This window comes from Boleophthalmus pectinirostris, unplaced genomic scaffold (genome assembly GCF_026225935.1).
Source record: "Boleophthalmus pectinirostris isolate CB_2022bp ecotype Guang Dong unplaced genomic scaffold, ASM2622593v1 HiC_scaffold_23, whole genome shotgun sequence".
NCBI classification, from domain to species: domain Eukaryota; kingdom Metazoa; phylum Chordata; class Actinopteri; order Gobiiformes; family Gobiidae; genus Boleophthalmus; species Boleophthalmus pectinirostris.
The window spans coordinates 31,904,492-31,931,174 of NW_026571207.1; the positions used below are offsets into that span (position 1 = coordinate 31,904,492).

The following is a 26,683-nucleotide window of genomic DNA, read 5'->3' on the forward strand; positions in this document are numbered from 1 at the left end:
CACTTTATTATTAGTCCGTCTACATCTCCAGAGCTCAAAAGACTGTTCCATCTTGTGATGTCATGAAGTGGTAGTTCTCAAGTTACCCTTTACCTTTAGATTTCAGAGCTGTAATCATCCAAAAAATTCTAGTGAAGGAGTATAAATTTTAAAAACAAGGTGGAGAACTTCTTGCATTACAGAGTGTTTTTTAGTGTGCGAACTCAGCCTTAATAATGCAGGCTTTGTGTGTTAAACATGTGTGAATGAAACAAAACAACTCCAGGTATGTTTGTGATGAGGAAACAACATTATAACATAAAATAGCATAATATGAAACCTTTAAATTGGAATCTATGGGATTATTTGATAAGTTCAAGAAAATTGTCCAAAGAGCAGTGATCAAGACATGTATGTTCTTGAGAGATGCAAATGGTTTTATAATGTGATAATTTGTGATATTTTGGTTGTGTTGGCCTCTACCATGGCCAGGTCTCTTTTGAAAAAGATTCTGAATCTCAACTGGACCTCCTGGTTGAAGGTGTCCATCACCTGCTTATCTCCACGGAGATGTTATTTCTTTGCCTGGAATGTTTCATGATATGACATTAAATACTTCTATCTAGCATTTAGTCATCACAAATGTTTCTATTAGAGCCCAACCGATATGGATTTTGTTGTGGCCGATATGAAACGGATATAATGGGAGTTGGAGCTGCCGATAGCCGATATATTCGCCGATATATTTAGTGATGAAAAAATTCACTGTAAATCTTGAATTGTTTAAAAAACTTAGGTTTGGCTCTAGTGGATTCTAAATTGGGTTTATTTAGGCAACATTTATTGTTATTCTGACTCTTTGCATCATATTTACATACAGTAGATTGGCCTAATGGCATTTTTGCATCACATTCTAGCTACTAGTGATGGGTATTCCAGGTTTTTTTTGGAAAACCGGCTCTTTTGGCTCGGCTCACTAAAGCAGCTGGCTCTTTTGGCTCCCAAGCGACTCTTTAGATTGTTTTGTTGCAAGCAGGACTAAACCAGAACTGAACCAGGACTGAAAAAGGACTAAACCAGGACTAAAACAGATTTAAACCATGTGTGAAACAGGACTAAATCAGAACTTAACCAGGTCTGAGTGTCGGGACTCGGTTTCTATCTCTCTCCTTCACTCGAGCCCAAGATTAGTCCTGGTTTATTCATTTTATGCTGAACTGCAGCCAAATATGCACTTCTATTTTTTTTTATCCTATGCACACGCAGATTTCTGAAAGTTTCGTTTTCAGCCGCTGCTGCTGCCAAACTACGGGTCTACATGCGGCTTGAAGAGAAAAAGTGAGAAAAAGAGAAAACACGGCTCCCAATGAGAAACATGCTCCCGTTGTTCGCTCTAAGAGCCGCTTCGATCGCGACCGACCCATCACTACTAGCTAGTAAATAAACTACCGCTATTAGCCTTTAGCCGTGCGCGCCGCGGTAATTAATTATATGCATAAATGTGGATCATTCACACGTCTATTCACAGCTCATTTACATATCAATGCTGGTCCAGTAACAAATATACGGCCAATGTAGTCACTTTACAATAGACCAATAGAAAACAGCCTGTTTATGTGTGGGAGCTACAGCAGCTAATCGCTAACAAAACCTAAACTAGCTTCAAAGTCGATGTATTTCTAACACTCACCGCTCACACAGGCTCCTCCTTACATCACAAGTCTGCACTAATAAATGTCCTTTTAATCCAGACTCAAACCGATTGTCCGTAAAAAGAATATAATCTCAGTGTTGCGCACGTCTGCGGGTGTAAACAAACACACGTGAGTGAAGTGACGTCACTCTGGGGGTGTGTTCAGGGACAGTACGGACACAGACACAAATTAAACCGCAGATAAATACTGATGCGGAGCCACATATGAGGACATTTATCTGTGTGTAAATTGGATTAAATGAACATAATGTAGAGAGTCTAAGCTTTATAACGAGGTATAACATGCCCACGTGAAATATCGGCCCATATCAGCGAGCATATCGGCCGATAGCCGATATGTCTCCAGGTGCCCGTATTGGCAGATAATATCGGCCAGCCGATATATCGGTCGGGCTCTAGTTTCTATTGCTCAAAAATAAAATAAGTCTGTCTGAATAGGATTGCCTCTACACAGAGCTGACCTGTAATGTAGCCTATAGTAGTCTCCCTTGAGATAGATACATTTAATCTCTAGTATGGAACTAGACAAAGCAATAACATCGCCATGAAGATAAGCAGGTGACGCACGCTCCACTAGTAAAGTTACATAATGCACCTTTAAATGAAAGGTAAACTAAAAAAAGTAAACTGTTTTCAATGTAAATGAGTCTCACTTGGTCCTTTGATGATGATCTTGAGCTCTCCGCTGCCGGCGTTCTTCGTGTCGACTTTAATGTCTCCGACTTGATTCACTCGGAGTCCTGAAGGCTGCAGCCCCCGACCGCTCGCTCTGCACGCTCCAGGGACACAGGCTACAGGGAGCACAGATGCAGACAGGGTGTAAGGGCGTCTGACTCAAACAAAAGGAAAGTTATCATCGTCTTAAACTGGCTTGACGCCCATCATCCCACACCATCATCCCACAGCATTTATTATAATCACGCTGGATTTGTGGACTGTAATGTTTGTGCAGGGGACGTGCATGACTTGACTGTGCATTAGTGAGTGTTTGAGGGAGGATGAGCGCTGTATACAGAAGTGAACTAATGGAGTGTGATGTCACCCATAGTGTTCGGCTCCAGTCAAATGAAGCTCACTGGGGCCTGCGGTTATAGTGGTGAATTTGGAGCAGAGTTTCATATTTGGAATTCCAACCATGAGTAGAGGCAGGGGCGTTGAACTGGGGGAGTAAAAGGTACTGTTTACCAAGGGCCCACTGCAGGGAGGGGCCAGTCACAAAGTCTGCAATACACATTCTTCACCACACAATGACATGTAAGAGGGCCCACTGAGATGATTTGTACCCAGTACTATGTATATATACAGTCTATGGGTTTTAGTTTTAGTTTAGTCAAATGAGTTTTGATTTAGTCAGTTTCACAAAATAAATTTACAATAATGACTGATAATAATCCCCCTGTCCTGAAGCAAGAACTTGCTGTCCACACTAAAGGAGATTATGCAAATTCCTCAAACAAATGCAACAAGGAGAATGTTGTGATTAATATTTTAAATTTTTTCCTTTAGAAACAACATTTTGTCCAGCATCTTAAAATTGCAGTTCATACCTGGAGCGATGTCAACGTTGAAGGGGCTCTTGGGCACAGCAGTACCCCCAAAGGTCACAGTGATGGCGTGCGGTCCGGACTGGGTGGGTTTGTAGGTGCAGCGATACACACAGTCTCCTCTGTCCTCCATCATAAGCTCCACACTGTTCTGTCTGCCCTGAGGATCACGCACCATCACAGTCACATCTCCTGTGCCTGCACCTGAAGGACACAAGACAGACAGGGGATTGTTTATTCATTTATACAGGAAGATAAAAATAAAAAATAAATATTTGTTGTTAATTGTGTGACAAAATGCTGCTTTTTTACATTGTCCTTTTTGGAGGAAAACACAAAATTTACTCAGGTACCCCGAGGTAACACTTTTGCTCAACTTGTTTACATGTTTACTTTGCACAATGATACAGTTAATCAACAGTGAGATGGAAAAAAGAGAAAGCAGATAAGCATTATATCAGTGAGTAGTGTATTTTCAGTGGATTTATACGTCATACATCTGAAGCCCATTAGTAGGCCACCAGACTTACATCTGCTCCTGTTTTTATTTTTTTCCCTCAGTGTCTGTTCTTCTGAAGCCGACTTCGTGATAATCTATTGCTTTCACTGACCTGCCATATAGCTGCATTTGACAGCACAACATTCTATAGGCCAGTAATATTTAATACAGATGAGGGGCAGCTAAAATCAATACAGTTAGAATGTAACATAGCAAGTTACTGGGTCTAGTCACCAATAGAAAAGATTAGATTCAACATTTGTTAATAAAGGAATATTTTATGTGATATGATATTTTATGACAAAGTACAATGTTATTCATAGAGAAATCTGTCTCTTGCCTCCCATCTGGGAGTATGACTTGTTATGTCATTCAGGAATGTGAAAACAACCAATAGATGCATTCACTTACCTGCTGTATATGTGTAAATGTCTCTCATGGTGCATTCACTTACCTGCTGTATATGTGTAAATGTCTCTCATGGTGCATTCACTTACCTGCTGTATATGTGTAAATGTCTCTCATGGTGCATTCACTTACCTGCTGTATATGTGTAAATGTCTCTCATGGTGCATTCACTTACCTGCTGTATATGTGTAAATGTCTCTCATGGTGCATTCACTTACCTGCTGTATATGTATAAATGTCTGTCATGGTGCATTCACTTACCTGCTGTATGTGTGTAAATGTCTCTCATGGTGCATTCACTTACCTGCTGTATATGTGTAAATGTCTCTCATGGTGCATTCACTTACCTGCTGTATATGTGTAAATGTCTCTCATGGTGCGTTCACTGACCTGCCGTATAGATGTCAAAGTGTGTGGGTCTGTTGGCGATGTTTCCCACAGGCTCGATTCCCGGCCCCTTCACTGTCACTTTGGAGGCGTCGCCCAGAGCCTTGTCCACGTTCACCTCAAAGGGACTCTTAGGGATCTCCTGCCCAGCGAAGAGCACCGTCACCTGGGCACAGCACACAACACAGGCCCCTGAGCTGGAGGTACAGTCTGGAAGTTCTGTTTTTCAGAATAAACATTTACTAGATAATAATTTTGTTTAAAATAAATTTGGGAACTAAATATTAAAGGTCCGTCACCTGTTGGATATGGATATGCCATTGCTCTGTCTGGAATATTCCACAGTATGATATTAAACCTTACATTTATTTAATTACAGTGTGCCAGTGTTTTTATAGTTCAAAATACTTGGAAAAACAGCCATTCTGACTGTGAGCGAGGTCGCATCTCCACAGATATGACCTGTAGCTTGGTCTGATTTTGTCTGGAATGTTTCACAATATGGCATTAAACCTTTCTATCTTCATGGTGACAAAGAAATAACATCTTAATAGAGAAAATCATTTGACAGATCCTCCACCAGAAAAGTTCCACAATGCACCTTTAAATACATTTTTGCTACTAAACTGTGTAATATAATAGTATATAGTTTAGCATTAGCTACTGTTGCTATTGTCACTTTTTGGCAATTTCAGTACAAATTATGAGCAGGTTTCTGGTCAAAACCATCTGAACGTCAGAATCTAAGTGTGTGCTGCCCTCATTAGCCTCTGCAATTTCAAGAAGTTGGTGACGTCACAAAAGACTGCCTTAATACAAACACCTGGCTGTAGGGGCGGAGTTTACCCGTCTGGTTACTTGTTCAACCTATCACAATATTCCTGTTATGTTTTGATTTGTTTGTCTTGTGAATTTAGTGTCTTTCTTATTCTGTCACATCCTATACAAATAAACATGCCTTGCCTTGCCTTCCTTATACCTTTAGTCCCACTTTAACTTATGACCATACGATCTTGAGAATGCCTTGATCTTGTTTAATCTCTGAAACTAAGCAGGGCTGAGGCTGGTTAGTACTTGAATAGGAGGAATACCAGGTAGTGCATGGGGCAGCAGTCGGCAATTATTTTTTCCATGGTGCCACATGAGAAACTGAAAATATTGTGGAGGACCAGGCCAAAATTCTTAACTAATTTCTGCATAATATTAGTTGTATTTCTTTATTTTAAAAAAAGCAGTCTATATCATTAAGCAATGAAAAAGTGAGGTTGCCTTACAAAAATTTAATTTAAAAAAAACACATCTAAAATAAAAGCAATGCCACTTTAGTCAATGCATGAGGTAAAATGACAAAATATGTTCACTTTGTAATTCCTAATTATCTTAAATGGGCTGGTCAGAGTCAACCCAAGGGCCGCACATGGCCCGGGAGCTGTACAATGCTCATGTCTGAGTTAGTCAGTGTTGGGAAGGTGACTTTTAAAATGTATTCCATTACAGATTACATACACCAAAATGTAGTTTTTATCGTAATCCATTAAAATACTTAAGATGAGTAATGTAATCTGAATACTTTGGATTATTTAATTTGCTGTAGAGAAGCAAAGACAAGGAAATCTTCACATAAGATGTTTTGTCTTCTAAAAGAAAATGAAAAGTCCAGACTTTACTCAGCCAAATGAAAAATATTATTGATAGAAGAAGAGAAGACACAGTCCGCACAGCATGGTTTAGTCCTGGTTTAGTCCTGGTTTAGCCCTGGTTTAGCCCTGGTTTAGTCCCGGTTTAGTCCCGGTTTAGTCCCGGTTTAGTCCCGGTTTAGTCCTGGTTTAGTCCTCGTTTAGTTTCCGGCAATGAGTTGAATTACCGAGGGGAAAAAAAAAAAAAAAAGGGATACAGCCCAAAATGTGAAAACAGGAAAATACCTCTTTGTATTCCATTTATTCCAACAAAGTAACTGTAATCCAATTACCACTCACTGAAACAGTAACTGTAAGATAATACAGTTACTCATAATTTGTACTCTGATTATGTAACTCCGGTACATGTAATCTGTTACTCCCCACCACTGGAGTTAGTGCATACTTTTGATATGTCCTTAGGCAAGACACTTCACCTACATTGCTTTGTATGAATGTGGTGTCTGTCTTGCATCAGTAAGTCTGTCCCAGGGCAGATGTGTGCGAAATTAACTCTAGTGACTTTGAAGACATGTCATAATGTTGTTATCTCCTGAAAAACAGACCTGGAGTTGTGTTTTGTTTCCATCACACATGTTTGAGTAACTCTTTATTATTCCTTCGTCTACATCCGCAAGGCTCAAAATGCTCTGCCCCACCTTGTGATGTCATGAAGCGGTAGTTTTCAAGTTTTCAAGTTAAGTTCAAGTTTTTGTTTTTTGTTTTAAACGGAGCATTGACAAAAAGAGGGAATCAAGCCTCTGAATGTACGATGTATTTCAGAACATGTTTGTACAGAGCTAAACTACAGGGTTAGCAAAATGTATGGAGAAAACGACTTTGCTATTTTGTCGTTTGTAGAGTAAATTATGGTACTTCTAAAAAATTGCAGCCTTTGCGGTTTGCTAATTGCGTCCGTACATCCAAATTGCGTTTTTTTTATTCCATTACAATTCATCTTACAGGCCTAGTTCACAGTGTATGCCCATTACATCTTTACTGTTATTCACTCACTTCTTTAATCCATAATATTATTTACAGGTATAGATTTAGTTCATTTGATGGTACCTTGTGTGTGCCCATGACCTGAGGGATGTAAGTAACAGTGTAGGTTTTCTTCCCTTCGTTCAGCTCTGGCTTCAGCTAAAAACAAAACATATTTCTCAGTTAATCCTTCAAATGAATCAAGCACATTTGACCCCAGTGTAAAGCCCTTTTGCCCCCTCACCTCCTCCCTGGTGCCGTCTGGGTGGTGGAGGTAAACAGTCACATGACCCTGCCCGGCGCTGAACGTGTCCACAGTGAAGACGGCAGGACGCAGCACTCTGTTTCCAGTCGGCTCGATGCCTAAAAGAAGTTAGATTTAGAATTAAAAGGGCCCATATTACACTATTTTCTGATCTGTGTTATAATGTTGTTTCTTCATCAAAAACATACTTGGAGTTTGTTTTATTCACACATGTTTAACGCACAAATCCTGCATATTTAGGCTGAGTTCTGAAACTGAAAACACTCTGTTCCACCTTGTGATCTCATGCAGTAAATACAGAAAGTGCTTCATTTGCAGGAGTCTCTGCATCAGGAGCGGGGGTCGGCTGCGGCTGCCGGGGTCTGTCCTGTGGGCTCCTGGTGGAGGGTTGGTGCTCTTGGGCTTCATCTCTCCCCTGGACCCTGTGGTGGTTCCTGGTGGTGGTGGACGGCTCCTCTGATGGTGCTTTCTCAACCCGTTCGTCTGTATTCAGCCTCACATTCTACTTGGTGGAGTTTTGTGTATTTTACCATGTTAGTGTGTGTGTGCATGTGTGTGTTTGGGTTGTTTGGTTGTGTGGGGTCGGGCAGCTGTGGGGGTTGGGTTGGGCTGGTGGGTGGATGGAAATGTGGGATTGTTTTTTAATCACTGTAAAGCACTTTGGGTTACATTTTGTATGAGAAGCGCTTTATAAATAAAGTTTGATTTGATTTGATTTGTCACTTTTACATGAGAGTTTTAATTCTGACAAAAAATAATTTAATTCTTTATAAAAACTAATTCTGCCAACATAAACACTTAATTCCTAATGTAAATGATTATTCAGAATTAAAATGTATTCCAAAGTGGGTGGCGAGAAGAAAATTCAGTTTGTCGACTGGACAAAAGTTAGTTTGGTTCAAGAACTGTCAGTGTCAGAACTAAAGAAGCAGCTTGGATGAGCTGCGAAACGTCTTCAACCAAACTAACTTTTGTCCAGTCGACAAACTGAATTTTCTTCTCACCATGGATTCTACCTGGACGACTGAGGGATTCTTCACACATCTCTCCATAGTGGGTGGTTTATTCCAGTTTTAAAGATGAATTAATTTATTCCTCAATCATGTAAAAGTCTATTCTTAAAAATAATTCCACGCATGTTCGTTGGGTCGCCCTTCTGACGCAATCCGGGCGATCCGGCTCCAGCAGTCCTGGCTTCGGACTTTCATCCACAGCTTTTTGGATTTGTGAGCGGGATGTGGGAGTGGGCTGTGGTAGAGCAGCCTTTTGACTCATTTTGTCTTCTTCCTCCCTTCTCCGACACTCTTCCCTTCTCCTCCTCAGCTGACAGACGTAAAGTGTAATGATGTAATTCACGATTGCAAAAAAAGTTCGGATCATGTTTGGGTCCATGGCGTAACAACAAACTAAGATGACAAAAAAGCCGGTAGCAGCTGAAGTGTGTGGTTTCTTCTAGTCGATGTAAATACGTTCGTGTCTCTGTCCAATCAGAACCCTTCCCCACCCCACATGTTGAGCAGAATTAAATAAAGACAATTTAACCTGTTTTCCATGTAAACCTCAATTCAGAATTATTATTTCCATGTAAACTTGAAGAATATTTTACTTCTGAACTATTTAATTCAGAACAATTCATTACGAATTAAAAAGCATGATGTAAAATGTGGCTATTGTGTTTTTAAACTCAATGCACCTTCACTAGAATCATTTGGATAATTTCAGTCCTGGACTTGTTATTCGCTACTGAACTAAAAGGTAAAAAGACAAGACGTTAACTTGAAAACTGCCACCACATGACATCACAAGGTGGAACAGAGCATTTTGATCTTTGGAGATGAGGACAAACTAATTATAGTACTCAACCATGTGTGTATATCAATAATTATTTAGGCTTTAAAAGGAATTATTTAAAGTGCACTGTAACTTTTCTGGTGAACAGTCCATCACTTTCTTGTCTCTTGGAGATTTTTTTTTACTTTGCCTTTGATGTTTCACACCTTGGCATTAAACTCAATTACAGGTGTTGCCATAAACTCCAGAGCTGGCTTTGTATATATTTTTTTTCCCCCATGTGTTTGAGGAAAATAAGTCTTGCCCTAGTACAGATATATTGTATAAGCAGCTCTTGAGGTCAAAATAAGTCCGCTGAATGCTGTCTGGATATAATCATATAGTATGGCAGTTGTTGTTAGCATTACAGTGACGGCAAAACTCTGATCAGAAATGTTTAAGTTGTGAACAGCACTAATAAACTCAGTGGTGAATAATTAGGATGCACTGAAGGAATAAGGTAAGAGGCATAACAAACTTTAGTTAAAAAAAGTTAAAACTAAGTATAGTTTGGTTTTTCACCTGCCTGTCTCCATGGAAATATATAATGCTTTGTCTAAAATGTTCCATAGTATATATTAAACCTATCTATTATGAGGGAGACAAGCAGGTTACAGCACTACACACAGAAAGAATTATTGTATTTTTGAGCGATAGAAATACCTGTAATTAATAAATGCTAGATGGAAAAGGTTAAACTCATATCACGGAAAATTCCAGGCAAAGCAATAACATCTCCATGAAGACAAGCAGAGTGGAGTCTCCACAAGAAAAGCTGCACAGTGCACCTTTAACATAAGTTTTTTGTAACGCCCTGCTCAATATGATGCCACTGTGTTCGATTCTGTCAGGAGCTGACCTCTGCACACGGCCCTCTGCTCACTATTGTTCTCATTTCCTGCTTTTGTCACTAATGAACTTTCCAACAGGAAGCAAAAAACATCACACACCAATATTTCCTGAAAACTTGATCATTATTACACCTTTGGAAATGCGGACAGAGCAATAATAAACATTGACACTGAATCAGGAGTGCGTGATTTAGTATTGATCAGGGATGCACTCATCCAGCTTTCTCAGTCCTGATACGATATCAAGACATCTATTTATTTGGACTTTTATTTATGTACAATTTTATATTATTTATTAGTTTTAGTCTTAACTCATTCATTTATTTCCACTTTTATTTATTTTTGCACTTATTTATTTCCACATCTCTACTTTTCCACTTCTTTTTCTTGCTGAAATGCAAATGAGAGGGCGGAGCTTCCTCCTTGTGTAGCTGCTTTTATTTGGGACTCTACCTGGTCTTTCACACTCATCGGAACAGTCTTAGATTCATAGAGATAAAAGAAAGATGGTGCCGTGTTTGGCTGTTACCTGGCCCGTAAGCGCGTGCCTTCTTGGGGTTGAGTTTGGGTTTGAGAGGAGCTCCAGGTTTGAGTTTGGCTTTTGGAAACTGGGACAGGTAGGTCATCACAGACTGTTCGTCTACACTGGGGTCGATGATCTCCTCTGGAGCAATCACCTGAAAAACACACAATTATAACAATGTACAATGTTGTTGTAATTAAGAATAAATCATTATAATACTTATGACTAAAAGCTGTATTTGATTTGAACATGTTTACCTCGTGTCTGGGGACAGGTCAGTTTGACTAAAGCAGGCCTATTCTACAAAATCAACTTTCTACAGCTTTTAACCATGTTTTAGTTGTTTCCCCTCATTATTTACCCTCCTAGAGTTGTGATTTAAAATGTCCAAATTATAATAATGTACAGGTGTCCTACTTATAACTATATAGCAGACACAAGCACACTATGTCTCCTTTAAATATGAACTAAAAACGCATAGACTCCATATGTGAGACATGTCGCTCAGAAGCACATTTGCAGGTGTTGCAATACAGTCTTTGTAACAACGTAATGCTGAAATGAACAAACAAGAAAAGGAAGAGCTCAGGTTTACAGTGCGTATGTTAATACTATGGGGCACATCAGACTTCGGCTTAGCTCCTCTAAATGACCATACCACCACTTTAACGCAAGTTTTAAACATAAGGAAATAAACTGCAACTCCCAACTTCCTCTGCAGCAAAAACAGGAAACTCTGAACTATGACCTTTGACCTTTAGGTAAATTTTACAAATTACTGAGCGGAGCTTTTCCTTTTCCTGGTTGTACCTGTGCATTCTTAACACATTGTTCAGTGGCATATTTGGTTTTGCATTAGAACAGGTCCTAGTCACTTATTCACTATAACTGCCTCTGTGTGGGGCTGCGTTTGACTTTCCCTCTCAGGACAAAAACAAACAGGCCTGTTTTATCTCTCAATTGTTACAAGTCCTGAACAGTGAAGGCCAGTTCATACATTATAAGATGTTTGCTCTTACATCTGCATACTGGCCGAGCTGTGATCAGATGGATTTTCAAAGTGGGAGTGGCTTCTTGCAAATTTATTTGTCTTTTGTGAAATTAAGATACAAAATTCATCCATTGTGATGAAAGTGTATACTACGACAATCGCCACAGCAGCAACATAGGAACCGTTGTGGGGGAAAGGGAGCAGAACTGAACTGTATGAACTGGTGTTTAGAAGCACAGACCTGGGGGATGCCGAGCCAGTCGTCTGCCAGCTGCATGGCCTCTGTGGCGTTCTGCACTGGTTTCACTGAGTCCCAGGTCTCCCAGTCCGGACACAGGCCTGAAACAGGACACAGGACGAATGGAAAAGTTATAATAATGAAAGTGATAAAATACCACATACACAATACCATATCATTATAGCATTTACCATATCATCAGTTCAGTTCACGTCATTTCTGTAACTGTACAATTATTTCATTGCACAATTTCTGCTATTTTAAATGTTAATAAAAGTACAGGTCTATTAATGTTGTACAAATTATAAAGTAAAAATAGAAAGAATCAGATTTTTCTGAACAATTTTGCAATTAGACTTACAATGTGTTACTAAAAATCCTGATTAAATCACTATAAACATGTTCTGGGAACTAACAGACAACCAGCTCATTTCAGAATCTGTTTGTGGAGGACTAATATCATCAGGTTCGTACAGTAGACCCCTGACCCACAATGCATTTCTCAGTATATTTTACACATATGCGGAGGTTACCTGGAGCACAGCTGTCCACCAGAGCTCCCAGGGCCCTTCCATCTCTCCAGTCCTGACTGAAGTTGGTGATGGGGAGGTCGGGCACTTTGTTCTGGATCCAGCCCAAAAGACGCTGCTTTGGGGTCTTGGACTCAGACTGTGAATAAAACACAGACAGTTTACGATAAAGTGGTTTATAATGACCATGATGCAGGAGGATTAAAGGTGCACTCAATAGAAGGAATAAAATCACAAATATTGTTTTGGGGATATGGAAAATTAGAACCATCAAGACTATAATTAAAACTAGTTAAGATTTTAAGAAAAAGAGTCAAAGCCTAGTCTGATCTGTAAAAAGGTGTGGTGGCTCATTTTATGGTCCATTTGTGTTTTATTTTAGACTTAACCCTCAACCAAGACAAGCACAGGCACATTTCAGCTCATTGTTGTCTCTGAAGCCTGGGTGCACCAAATCACTTTTTGGTAGAAGGAACTACACCTTAGGACAAAGTTACTGCACCATTTTGGATCTCCCATAGTATGACAATAAAGTGGAATTTATTAAAAGGTGCATTGTGTAACTTTTCAGGTTTGGAGTCAGCCCCCCATTGCCTCGTTGCAGATCTCACCTGTAAACTGGCCTGGTGGCATCTGCTTGTCTTTATGGAGATTGATAAAGTTTAATGCCATACTTTGGAACACTGCAGGCAAAGCAATAACGTATCCATGGAAACAAGCAAATGGCAGGCCTCTACCAGAAAGTTTACATAATGCACCTTTAACCTTCAGGAGTGTTTGTTTAAAAAATACAATTGACAAGGCTCACATGTCCACAGATCTGACCTGTAACCTGACCTGCATTTCTCAAGAGAAAATGTACAAGATTAATGCTATACTGGGGGAAATTCTATGGCTATAAGCAAAGCAATAACATCTCTATGGGGACCAGAAAAGTTACACAGTGCACCTTTAGTAAAATGTAATAATGTGAGAGCACAGACCTCCTCCTCCCCCTCCCACACAGGCATAGAGATGGAATAGTGCAGGATCAGGGTCCAGACCAGACCCAGGATCAGCTTCAGGTTCCCATCCACGATGGCCTTCGAGTCTGAAACGCAAACGCAAAATATGAGGAAACAAGAAATTATGTTGTCCAACAGAACTTTTTTTTTTTTTTTTCAGTACTTCAAACCCCAGATACAAACAAAAAGGCACCACACAAAGATCACATCCAAACCTAGCAAAAAAACATCAAATCACAGTTGTGAAAAAAAAAAAAAAACATTCATGAAAGAACTATGGGGGCAAATTCTAAAGCATGTAATCAATGGAACAAATTGACATCGCCCCAAAAAGGATACAAGAAACCCGGCTTCTCTTTTTTGAATCAGGTTCAGTGAGTCAACAAAAATTCTTAGGTCATTTCTAAAGTGCGTTATATTTGGTTTTACCTTAAAAAATAAAATTAATTACATTTGTGAATAAAAAATTTACCTAAAATAAATTATTAATTCCAAATTCCTTCCCTGTCGTCCAACAGAACTAGAACTAAACTTTACATTTTTGTAATTTCATTTCTTACAATAAACAATATTTAAAGGGCCCATATTGCGCTATTTTCTGATCTATGTTCTAATGTTTTTCATCCCAAACAGACCTGGAGTTGTTTTTTGTTTCATTCACACAGGTTTAGCACACAAAACCTGCAGATTTAGGCTGAGTTCTTCTCTCAAATGTAAAACACTTTGTTCCACATTGTGATGTCATGTGGTAATGCAGGAAGTGTTGTGTTTTTAAACTCCATGCACCTTCACCTTGAATCATTTGGATAATTTCAGCCCTGGAATTGCCAATCTGTCAAAAAGTGGCTGTTAATTTGAACACTACCACTTAATGACATCACAAGGGGGAACAGAGCATTTTGAGCTTTGCAGATGTAGAAAGCCCAATCCAGGATTACTCAAACATGTGTGAATGAAACAAAACATAACTCCAAGAATGTTTTTGAGGAGGCTACATTATTCCAAACATGGCTTAAAGCTCACAAGAGTCATCTTTGTGTAATATAGGCCATTTCTAAACTTTCAGAGATGGATTTAAAATTGCATGTCTTATGGTCATTGCTGTTGAAGAAAGATTTCAAATTATTGTTTTTATTAAAACGATGCACAATGCAAGTTTACTGGTGGACTCTTTGTCACCCGCTTATCTCCATGGAAAATTTTAAACCTGTTACGCGTTTAAAGGTGCACTGTGAAACTTTTCTCGAGCATGGTTTGCCACCTGCTTGTCTCCACGGAGATGCTTTGCCTGGAATGTTCCATGGTATGACTTTAAACATTTCCATCTCGCATTTATTCATTATAGGTGTTTCTATTGCTCAAAAACACAATAATTCCTTTTGCGAGTAGGGGCGACTCTCCACAGATCTGAGCTGTAATGTAGTAGTGCTGTAACCTGCTCGTCTTGTGATAGATTTAAAGTTTAATTTGTACTGTGGAACATTCTAGACAAAGCAATGGCATTTCCATGGAGACGAGCTGGGGGCGGAAAGTCAATGAGAATTGTTACACAGTGCACCTTTAAAATGAGATCAGATTTTTAGATCAGCACATTTTTGCAAACTCCCAAACAGTGAGTAAAAAGACCAGTCCAGTACATTTGAATCCACCCCCAGATAACAGCCATTTGAAGAAAGAACACAGTGACACCATTAAAAAAAATAAAATAAAAATCACAAAATAACTAAAGTGTGGACTCACAAGACTACACCTGCACAAAAAACAACTATTTACACAGGAAAAGTACTTGTAAACAATGTATTTATATTAAGAGTTTAATCTGGCTTTTTTTACACACATATACCCAAAAAATTAATAATAATAATAAAGGACTGCGGCCCTGAGAATAAGACTGTAGGGTTGTCAAAAATACTGAGAAAAATAAATTAGATCGACACTAAAACTAGAATTAAAACTAGATACAAATTTGAGCAGGTATCGATACTAAAAAGTCTCATTTACAAGACAGAAATGAACTTTTCCTGAATAGCTTTAGAATGATCCTGTATTTTCCAGGCTATTGGGCACACTCTTAAGCCTCCAACCCCATCAAAAAACGAGTGTGCTCCCCACAATCCAGAGCACCCTGTACATGAATCCACTCGGGTGTCCCAGCACGACTTCAGTAAACTACAAAGCCGCACCACCCGCAGATCACGCAAACACACACGGAGCAGACAGCGACCGCACAGCGAAACACACCCACAGACACACTCATCACTCCACACCGACGAGGAACGGAACGGAGGAACGAACCGAAAAAGCGACTGCAATGTGCCACTTCTAGACACGACTGAACAACTGAGTCACTGCGAACACGCCGACAATCCAGCGGTCCCAGACAGCACCCTCCCTACACGCCACAACTGAACACAGCCCAGAGTCACCGTGAATGCGACAAAACTAAGTCCGACTGACCCATCCAACTGTTGTGTTTCGTTTAAAGTCCAGTGCAGTTTATTTGTGAAAAAAGTTCGAAAATAGACCATTCAATGACAGTGCGCCTTATAATCCAGAGCGCCTAATAGCCCGTAAAATATGGTACGTAGACTGGAATAATTCAACACACTTCAGCTGCTACCGGCTTTTTTGTCATCACGGTTTGTTGTTACACCACAGACACGAACATGATATGAACTTTTTTTGCAATCGTGAATTACATCACTACACTTTACGCCTGTCAGCTGAGGAGGAGAAGGGAAGAGTGTCGGAGAAGGGAGGAAGAAGACAAAATGAGTCAACTGCTGCTTTACCTCAGCCCACTCCCACATCCTGCTCACAAATCCAAAGAGACGTGGATGAAAGTCCGAAGCCAGGACCGGTGGAGCCGGATCGCCCAGATCGCGTCAACGAACATGCGCGGAATTATTTTTAAGAATAAAGTTTTACATCGAACACGCCAACAATCCAGCGGTCCCAGACAGCACCCTCAAAGTCAAAACAAAGTCACACTGACCCATCTAACTGTTATGTTTTGTTTAAAGTCTGGTGCGGTTTATGTGTGAAGTAAGTTCGAAAATAGACCATTCAATGACAGTGCGCCTTATAATCCAGTGCGTCTAATAGTGCAGAAAATACGGTATAAGAGCACATTGATTAGTATACACCCATGGACCACTATGGAACACAGATATGAGGCCACATGATAAAATAAAAGAATATACTATTATTTAATGAATAATAATCACATTCTATTGTCTAAATAAAGAGTGTTTTTATTATCATTGCAGTATCAGAATCAGTATTGAGTATCAAGTCTAGTACTTAGTATCAAAATAGAGTTATTATTAAATTATTAACACTGCAGAAACAGGATTTTATTTTTTTTTTTTTATTTTTTTTAAAGGTGCACTTTGTATCTTTCTGGCTGTACCTGTTTGTTTCTATGGAGATGTCCTGGCCTGAATGTTCCACAGCACAGGTGTCAAACATAAGGCCCGGGGGCCAGATCCGGCCCTCCAAGACCTTTAATCTGGCCCTCAGCTGATTTTCTACTAAAATATTGTAATTATATTTTCTATTAAAATCTTGTTAATTTTCTGTGGTGTTTATCACAGCAGCGTCTCCAGCGTCTCTGTACGTGGCCCCTCCCACCAGAGCAGCACAAATGAAGACTTGTCTCTTTCCAAACGCTCTTAAAGGACGATCGTTTTGACTGTTGACCGTGACACCCTCATCAGAAAAATGTCCAAAATGAGAAAAGTGGAGCCGAGTGCAGGATTTTACAAGAAAAACTGACTTATTCCTATTTACATACAAGTTCATGTTAAAACATTGTGTTGAAATTGTATTTTTCTTAAAGTTTCCGGTTGTTCATAATATTATAATATTTTGTAAAAGAGTTCATCAGTTAAAAAAGATTTCTGTAATAGATTTGTGTTTCTCTGCACAAATATTTAAACCTATTGTTATTTTTGGGGTTTATATGTCATGAGTTTTCTGATCCGGCCCCTTTGAGATCAAAGTAGGTTGGATACGGCCCCCGGACCAAAATGAGTTTGACACCCCTGTTCTACAGTATGGCATTAAACTGCTCTACACTGCAAAAATCAATATCTAGGCAAGTTAAACTGACTTAAATTAAGAACATTTTACTTTATTTGAGTCGATTCAGCTTGACAAGTAACATTATCTACCAAAGGAATAAATGTGTTTTTCTTAATTCAAGCAACATTCAATTTTGTTTCTTATATTAAGTGCAAAAAGTTGTTGTTTTTCTTATCTTAAGTGCAGCAAGATGTATTTTCATATTTTAAGTACAAAAAGTCTTGCCTTTCACCTTACATTTATTCAATTACAGCTGGTTTTATATCTCCAAAATACCTAGAAAAGCAGGTGTTCTGACTCTGGGCGGGGTTTGCCTCTCCACAGATCTGACCTGTAAGTAACTTGGTCTGGTTTGGTCTCCATGATGATAGAAAAGGTTGAATGCCATACTGTGAAACATTCCAGACAAAGCAATAACATGTCCATGGGGAAAAGCATTTGACAGACCCTCCCCCAGAAAAGTTACACAATGCACCTTTATCTTAACCTTGCAGTCCTATTACAAAAGTCACAGACCCTCTCTCCAGTCCGCATGAACGGGCCTAGAGCTTACGTAACGCACTCGGAGATGAGGGAGTGGTTGAAGTGTACTGTTGAGTGTAGATTTCCTCAAGTGTTTGTGTCAACCCCGTCTCCGTGGAAACCATTGTACCCTGAAGGTCAAAGGGCATTCCAGTGTTAGAAATACAAAAACATTTAATGATAAGAAAACTAAATTCCGCTAAGACCTGCAAGATTAATCTCAAATCTTGCAGGTCTCAAATGTAACTTTTTTTACAGGAGCCCACCATCTATTTGTTACCACGGAAAAGTCAGTGCTTCATCCGGAATGTTCCACAGTACTGCATTAAACTTCAACGAAACCATCTTGCATTAGTTCATATGATGTTTTTTTTGTTTGTTTGTTTGGTTTTTTTGTTTTGTCGTCGCCTCTCCGCAGGTCTGACCTCTAACCTGGCCAGGTGGCGTCACATGCTCGTCTCTATGGAGGTAGGTAAGTTTAATGCCATACTGTGGAATATTCCAGACACGGAGACAAGCAGGGGGCAGATCACAGTGATTTCAGGTCTTGTTTTTGATGAGGAAACAGCATTAAATCTAGGGCTGGGTATCATTTAGAAGTTGCCGATACGATACAGACCGCGATACATAGGCCACGACACGATACATATGCAATACAATGCACTTTCGATTCGATACGGTATATTTCAAATCAAGTCAATACGGTTTCCTTCCTCTACGTAAGCAACAAAACTACAGTGCTGTAAGAATATAATTTATTAAAATATACTAGGGGTTTAACGATATCCAAGTCTCACGATACAATATCGTCACGGTATGAACCTCACGGGACGATATTTATTGCGATATTGTGGGAAAGCTCACGATATGGTGGGGAGGCTCACGATTAGGGATGTAACAATATCCAAATCTCTCTGTACGATATTTTCACGATATACATCTCACAGTACGATATTTATTGCGATATTTTGTGAAGGCAAACAAAACTGCGAATATGCTACTTTTCTCCTCTTAAAATGCCTTGACAAGACTTAACCCAAAGAACTAAGACTTAAAAATGATTAAAACTGTTATTTCTTTATGAGGTCTGCACTGATTTGGAGCAAAGGATCATGGTCTATGTAGTTCTGTCTTTTTTTTTTCTTTTTTTTTTTAGCTTTTGCTGCACCATAACTCAATTTAAGCAAAGAGACTTGTAATTCGATACACTGTGATGGTCCACGATATTATTGTGAGAACTTTGACAATACGATATCACGATATTTCGGTTATTGTTAAATCCCTAAAATCTACCAAAACATACGATATATCGATACTTTGATATTTTTGCACACCCCTAATTAAAATATAGATCAGAAAACAAAGTAATATGGGCCCTTTAATCAATATTGTACATTTAGAATAGTTTTTAGAGATAATTCTGCTTTAAGGTTTGGTTTTAATGTTATATTTACTTCATAATGTGTGATCATGACAGAGAGAGGGAGAGGGAAAGAGGATCGGACAAAGAAAGGAGCTAGGAAAAAGACAGTGAGGAAAGGAAAGAGAGGGGGTAGATAAAGACTAATAGCCAAATAAATGTAAGTACAACAGTATTAAATATACACATTCGTACTTCATAATCTGTTATCACGGCAGACCTACAGTATGTTACCGTACTGAAATTGGTATCAAGTATCAAGCCTTCCTCATAACAAACCTTTTAGTATCAATACAACAGGGCTGGAAGATGAGTATTGTATTGAATCAGTCTTCAATACAGTATGTTATTAAAAAAATAATAATAAAGCTATCAGACTTTTATTTAATTTTTATTTAATTTTTTTTTTTTTTTTTATTTATTGTTATTTTTTTTATTATTTTTTATTATTTATTTTATTTTATTTTAAGGGCCTATAGTACACTGTTATTATGTTGTTTCCTCATCGCAAACAGACCTGGAGCTGTTTGTTTTGTTTCGCTCACTGTCGAAAACACTCTATTCCACCTTGTGACGTCATGTTGTAATACAGGAAGTGCTCCGCTGCGTTTTTAAAATCCACGCACCTTCACTAGAATCATTTTGATCATTTCAGACCTGCAATTTCCAATCTCTACTGACCTAAAGGTTACGGTTGGCGCCAGCTAGTGCCTCCGATCAATTTCATTTCTCTCCAGCAACTAGGTTAGGAATTGGAATACACTAGACGGTTCGTAAAAACCCAAGGAAGTGTGAGTTCAGGCACCAGCCAATCAGTGTATATCCAATGTTGTCAATGATTCCAGAGATCGAGGATTTAAAGCTGGAACAAAGACACTGTTTGGTGAATTTTATCAAGGGGAAAGACATTATTGCCCTTCTTCCTACGGGATTTGGGAAAAGCTTAAGTTAGCCCAGTTAGCGGCACATAACATACGTCATAACCAAATAGCAACGATTGGTTAAATGATAAAAAGTACCTGCCTACCGTCGAGCGAATTCTAACACTGTGAGGTCAGACGGTTTCTACGAAGTGAAACCAGTTGATGAATCAGGCTACCTAAAAGTAAGAGTAGCTGTTAACTTGAAAACTACAACTTCATGACATCACAAAGTAGAACAGAGCACTTTGAGCTTTGGAAATGTAGACAGACTAATAATAAAAGGTTACTCAAACATGTATGAATGAAACGGTATGTTTTTGACGAGGTAACAGCATTATAACAAGACAAAAAGCTCACAAGAGTCAATTTAGTGTAATTCAGGACCTGTTATTGCCATTTAACACAAAAATAGACACATTTCTGCCTTCAAAGTCTAAACTCATGCTTCAAACCACGTGTTTTTAATACAAAGGATTGATTGTAGATCCCTTAATTAAATAAACCTTAAACTGATCCTTGAAAATATGACTAAGTTGGATACACACCACACATGGGCTCTAATCACAAAATAGTATTAGCTCACTGTGGGCAACTCCCATAGAAAAAGGGAACAACCAAAATGTGAACAAAGGGTCATATATTTAAAGCTGCATTGCGTAACATTTCTAGGGGAGGGTCTGCCACCTTCTTGTCTTCTTGGAAACGCTATTGCTTCGTCTAGAATGTTCCACAGTATAGATTAAACCAATCAATCACAAGAGAGACAACAGTACAGATTACAGTTCTGATCTATTCACTGAAGGAATTCTTGTATTTTTGAGCAATAGAAAAAATGTATAAATGCTAGATGGAAATGTTTAATGTCATATCATGGAACATTTCAGGCAAAGCAATGACATCTCCATGGAGACAAGAAAAGTTACGCAGTACACCTACAACCTGCACATAATTATTAGATTTGTGACTCATGTCTATCAAATGTAGAAAGCGTAAAAAGCGTTGCGTAATGTAAGTTTAGACAGCTAGGCTCCAGGTGCATTGTGGGAGTGGTAGTCTTTCCGGGGGCGGGGCTGTTATTCAGCGGCAGGATGTTTGAGGAGCGGAGCAGATGAAAGAGAAGAGGGAAATGTGTTTAAACAACGACAGAAAGACCGAGCGCTAAAAAGGTAAATGGGCCGTGACAACGTAGTGAAGAAAGATACAGGTGGAGAGGAAGAGAGCGAGTGATAAGAGGAGGAGAGAGAGAAAGGGAGAGAAAAAGAGAGGGAGAGAGAGCGCGACAGAAAGAGAGGGAGAGGGAGAGAGGAGGGGCTGAGGGAGGAGAGTGGAAAACACAGAGGGAGAAGGAGAAAGAGAGAAAGAGGGGAAGGACTGAAGGAGAAAAATAGAGAGAATAAGAGAGAGTAGCCTAAGAGAAAAGGGTTGAGAGAGGGAGATAGAGGGAGAGAGAGAGACAGAGCAAAGAAAGGACCTTGGAAAAAAAGACAGTGGGAAAAGGAGTGAGAGGGGGGCAGATAAAGAATAATAACAAAGTAAAAGAAAGTACCACAGTATGGTATTAAACATATGTACTAGTATCTCCACTCATAGTAAGAACTCATGTTTTCAAGGTATTCTGATAGCAAAAAAAAACACCAATAAATATTACAATCTTCTCTCCAACACAGAACACTTTGTTGCTACGTTCAGACTGCAGCCTCAAGTGACCCAAATCCAATTTTTGGCCCCTATGCTCCTGTATCTGATCTTTTAATGACAGTCTGAACGACACAGATCCGATTTTTTCAAATGCGACCCAGGACACTTGGATATGTGCTCCTGAAACCGATACATATCCGATCTTTTGACATGCGACTTCAGTCTGAACGGCCAAAGTGCATTCATCCACCTACACGTTATCAACAAGCCACAAACGTCACTATTCTGCACTGAAGTAGGTGAAAATTGTTAATGAACTCCGTGTCACTGAAGCAAAGCACATCACCACTCACCACTCTTGGCTCCGTCTCCACATCCACACGTTCCTTTCAATGGACGTTGCTGCTGCTGTCCCACAAAACGCCACGACCAAAAACCTCGTCCTTCTCCTTCTCAATCGCTTCCTTAAAACAAGTAAGTTGTTCATGTTCTGGCTCCGGTACGAGAGGAACTTTAAAATCTCCAGGTGCTCAATGCTGCGTCAATGTTTGGACAACTTCCGTAAACACAGAGCACGCTCAGTGCGGTTGACATCGTCGTGTCCTCCAGTGTGAGACACTTTTGGGCCCTTTAATGTTCACACTGGAGATCACATACAAGTCGCATTTAATTGGAAATGTAAACAACCTCGCAAAAACTTCGGATTTCACAAAAAATTTTGAATTGAGCATTAAGCCCTGCAGTCTGAACGTAGCTTTAGAGCTGGAATTCATCGTCTCTATTGAAGGGAGATAAAAGGCAGCTGTTAACTTAAAAAACAGCCTTTCATGACATCACAAGGTGGAACAGGCATGTTTTTTGGTAGGTAATATCATTATAACATGACTTCAAGCTCACAAGAGTCAATTTTGTGTAATATAGGGCCTTTAAGCAGCCTTAGCTTCAATTATATCATTAACACAAATTGTCTCTTTTATATTGTGTTGAAAGTTTGATTATCCTGCCCTGCCCTATAACCCTGCTTTTCCAACCTACAGCCCCAAATTACTGAAATGTGGAGGTAAATTATCAAACAAATGTGTTTGCCTGTGTGTGTGTGTGCGTGTGTGTGTTTGTAAATTACACAGTGTTGAATGAAGCGGCGTGTTTCAACTGTTTAACATGAAGTCACTTTGGGCGAGGCCTGCTCCACCTACAACCAGGCCCAGGCAAGTCTAATGACAGGACTGAGCCAGAACTCAACCGGGACTCAACCGGGACTCAGCCGGGACTCAGCCGGGACTCAGCCGGGACTCAGCCGGGACTCAGCCGGGACTCAGCCGGGACTCAGCCGGGACTCAGCCGGGACTCAGCCGGGACTCAGCCGGGACTCAGCCGGGACCCAATTAGGACTGAAAAAATGACTAAAACAGGACTAAATAAAGACTGAAACAGGAGACAACTGACATTTGTGACAGCCCCATTATTGTACAGAAAAAGTCACAGTTGAGTGGCTGCATCTTCTTTTATCGTCCAGTGAAATCTGTTCAACTAATTCTGAGCTGACGCATGGTTTTCCCGACCATCACTGAGGCAACTGAGACAACAGCATGAAAAATAACAAGACCACTCCACATGAGATCACACGACCCGTGAACGTGTCAACAAAAGTACAAAGTTTAATATTGTCACAACAGTAATAGCCCATAGTTGTCCCCGTCTCTGTGCACCGTCCCCGTCTGCAGTCTGACCCCCTCGTCTGTGGGCTGTTCCTGTCTGTAGTTTAACCTCCTCCTCTGTAGTCCTCGTCATTTCACTTCTGGTTCAAAGCAGATCTGTTCCATTGTTACCTGTGCTATTCTTTCCGTTGCCATGGAGACACTAAACAACACAACATAAGGAGAGAGGAGGCGAGGAGAGAGCACCGTGCACGGGACAATACTTAAACGCTGTGTCACAAATCTCACGGCCAAAAATGATTAAAATAGACAGCTCAAAAATGTTACGGATTTTTTTTTGGGCTGCAGGTCTTTAGTTGTTTAGTAAATTAATCTGTTGATGGAGTCTTATAGTTAACCAAAATTTGTATTGGTTAACAAATTATTTATATTATGAGGATGAGACAACAGCAGAAAGGAGACGTAAATGAGTTTAAAAGTTCAGTATTACATGAAATTGACTCTTGTGCACTTTAAGTCATGTTATAATGTTGTTTCCTCCTCAAAAACAAACCTGGAGTTGTGTTTTGTTTCATTCACACACATTTGAATAACTCTTTATTATTAGTCTGTCTACATCAGGCTTCTCCAAACTACGGCCCATGGGCCAAATGCGGCCTTCAAACAAATTTTTCTTGGCCCTCAGGCTTCCAGGTGAACTGGCCCAAATTACCTTGCATCAATTTAAAATGTACTTTTTACTGCAAGTTTGTTGAAAATCTACCTTGATAAAGCTAATATTTAATATTTAGTTTGTGGTTTTAAGGATCTTGGCATGAATAAAGTCTGATAGCTCATTCTAATGTGATAAACTTGCACATATTTCAATTATTCACTGTATTGAGCACCAGTCTACGTCCCTCAATCAGCCCTCTGCTTCATCTATGTTTAGATATTTGGCCCTTGATAAAAAATTTTTGGACACTCCTGGTCTACATCTCCAAAGACCAAAATGCTCTGTTCCACCTTGTGATGTCATGTTGTAAAGACAGCTGTTAACTTGAAAAGCTATCTTTTAGTTTTTGCTCTGCAGAGATTGCTAATTCCAGGTCTGAAATCATTCAAGTGATTCAAGTGAAGGTGTATGGAGTTTAAAAACACAGCGGAGCCGTTCCTGTATTACCACATGACATCACAAGGTGTTTTCAGTTTGAGAAAAGAACTCGGCCTAAATATGCAGGGTGTGTGTTAAACATGTGTGAATGAAACAAAACAAACACAACTCCAGGTCTGTTTGTGGTGAGGAAACAACCTTATAACATTATATCACGGAAACAAGCAACTGGCGAGCTCTCAGAAAAGTTACACAGTGCACCTTTAAATCTGATCAGCTGAATTAATTGGAGGAAAGAGGAGAGGGAAGCAAAATACTGTTGAAACAAGCAGAATTGAAACTTAATCCAGATCAGAGCCGAGGTGTGGTCGAATCAAAAGTGAAACAAAAACAGAAGATGTTTGAAAACTGTTATGAGTGAAGAGTTTTGACAACAACAGTAACAATATCCATAACAGTCCACAGACCTGAATGCCAGTGTGCAGATAATGATTTTGAGAGTTATTCATTACACTATTTTCTGATCTACTATGTTATACTGTAATGTTGTTTCCTCATCACAAACAGACCTGGAGTTGTGTTTTGTTGCACCTTTACTAGAATCGTTTGGATGATTTCAGCGCTTGGAATTCCCGATCTCTACTGAACTAAAAGTAAAAAGATAGCTGTTAACTTGAAAACTACCACTACATGACATCACAAGGTGGTAAAGGGTTACTCAAACATGTGTGAATGAAACAAAACACAACTCTAGGTCTGGTTTAAACGAGGTAACAGCATTATCACATGACTTAAAGCTCGCAAGACGCAATTTTGTGTGATAAAGGGCCATGCGATTTGCAATTTTACTGACAAGCATCATGTCGGTGATTAGACTTGCAATTTATGTTTTGATAAAAGGATTCTGTTCAAAATTCACAGAAGAATTGACAGAAATACTGATACATACAACTAATACACAAATGGCACATGTTCGTAGAGCTCTAAAATACAGCGTTAGAACTTTTTATGCAGAATAAGATCAGAATATTTTGTTGTTGGTAGAGGAAATTACTTAAAATTTTGAGTCTTTGCAATGAATGTGTTTAAATGCACATCAGTATCCCGGTTATGATCGGGTTTTTTGAGTATCCCGGTTTCTAACATACATGAACATTCACACTAGGGATGGGCATTTGATTAAATTTTTTTAATCGATCATCGGGAATTAACAATCGATTATTGATTAATCATTAACTTTTTTTATATTAAAATTTATCATCATTATTATTACTATCTGCACTACCAATCTGCATAAATAAATTCAACTTTACGACATATAAACCGTAACGACTCTAGAGCCACATCAGCCCGTTTGACATTATAATGTGTTTAATGCAGATTTGTTCAACTCTCACAGAAAAAAACAGCTATTGTGCGCTGATGCGAAACGACTCAGGTGAATACAGGTTAGTGTGACCATATTTGCGTTTGTCAAAACCAGGACACCGTACGGGAGGAGGGAGGTGGGGACTCGTCATCGACATTGAGCGACTCTCACCTGGCAAAACTTTTCCCACTGGACACCGAAACATATGTGCTGCTTTGTACACTGTGCACATGACCTCCCACTTGTCTCAACCGCAACGGAAAGCGTGGAATTTCTCGTAAAAGTCATTGTTAAATAGGCATTTGTGCTTCGACACGTTGCAGGCTGACTGACTGTTTGTGTCTCGCTCCGTCTCAGTGCAGAGAGACACATGTACGGACCCCTGTTTGGTTACGTTACACACAGCAACCTGCATTCGGTTTGTCGATTAAAATTAACATAATCGTTGAAATTCTTAATGATCAATTATCGATTAATCGACTAATCATGCCCATCCCTAGTTCACACAGACAGTGGCTCCCTCTTTTCTGCTTCACTCGAGGAAAAACTAA

General features: G+C 39.5%; 1 protein-coding gene across 1 annotated transcript in view; it reads right to left on the reverse strand.

Moving 5' to 3' along the window:
* The window catches only part of LOC110157711 (filamin-B), a 115,378-nt gene that overhangs the window by 58,540 nt on the left and 30,155 nt on the right, over positions 1 to 26,683 (reverse strand). Inside the window, 9 exon segments of the mRNA XM_055159537.1 lie at positions 2,347 to 2,484; positions 3,241 to 3,441; positions 4,535 to 4,697; positions 7,276 to 7,350; positions 7,436 to 7,554; positions 10,667 to 10,814; positions 11,893 to 11,990; positions 12,423 to 12,558; positions 13,403 to 13,509. Of these exon segments, the coding sequence (XP_055015512.1) occupies positions 2,347 to 2,484; positions 3,241 to 3,441; positions 4,535 to 4,697; positions 7,276 to 7,350; positions 7,436 to 7,554; positions 10,667 to 10,814; positions 11,893 to 11,990; positions 12,423 to 12,558; positions 13,403 to 13,509 (1,185 nt within the window).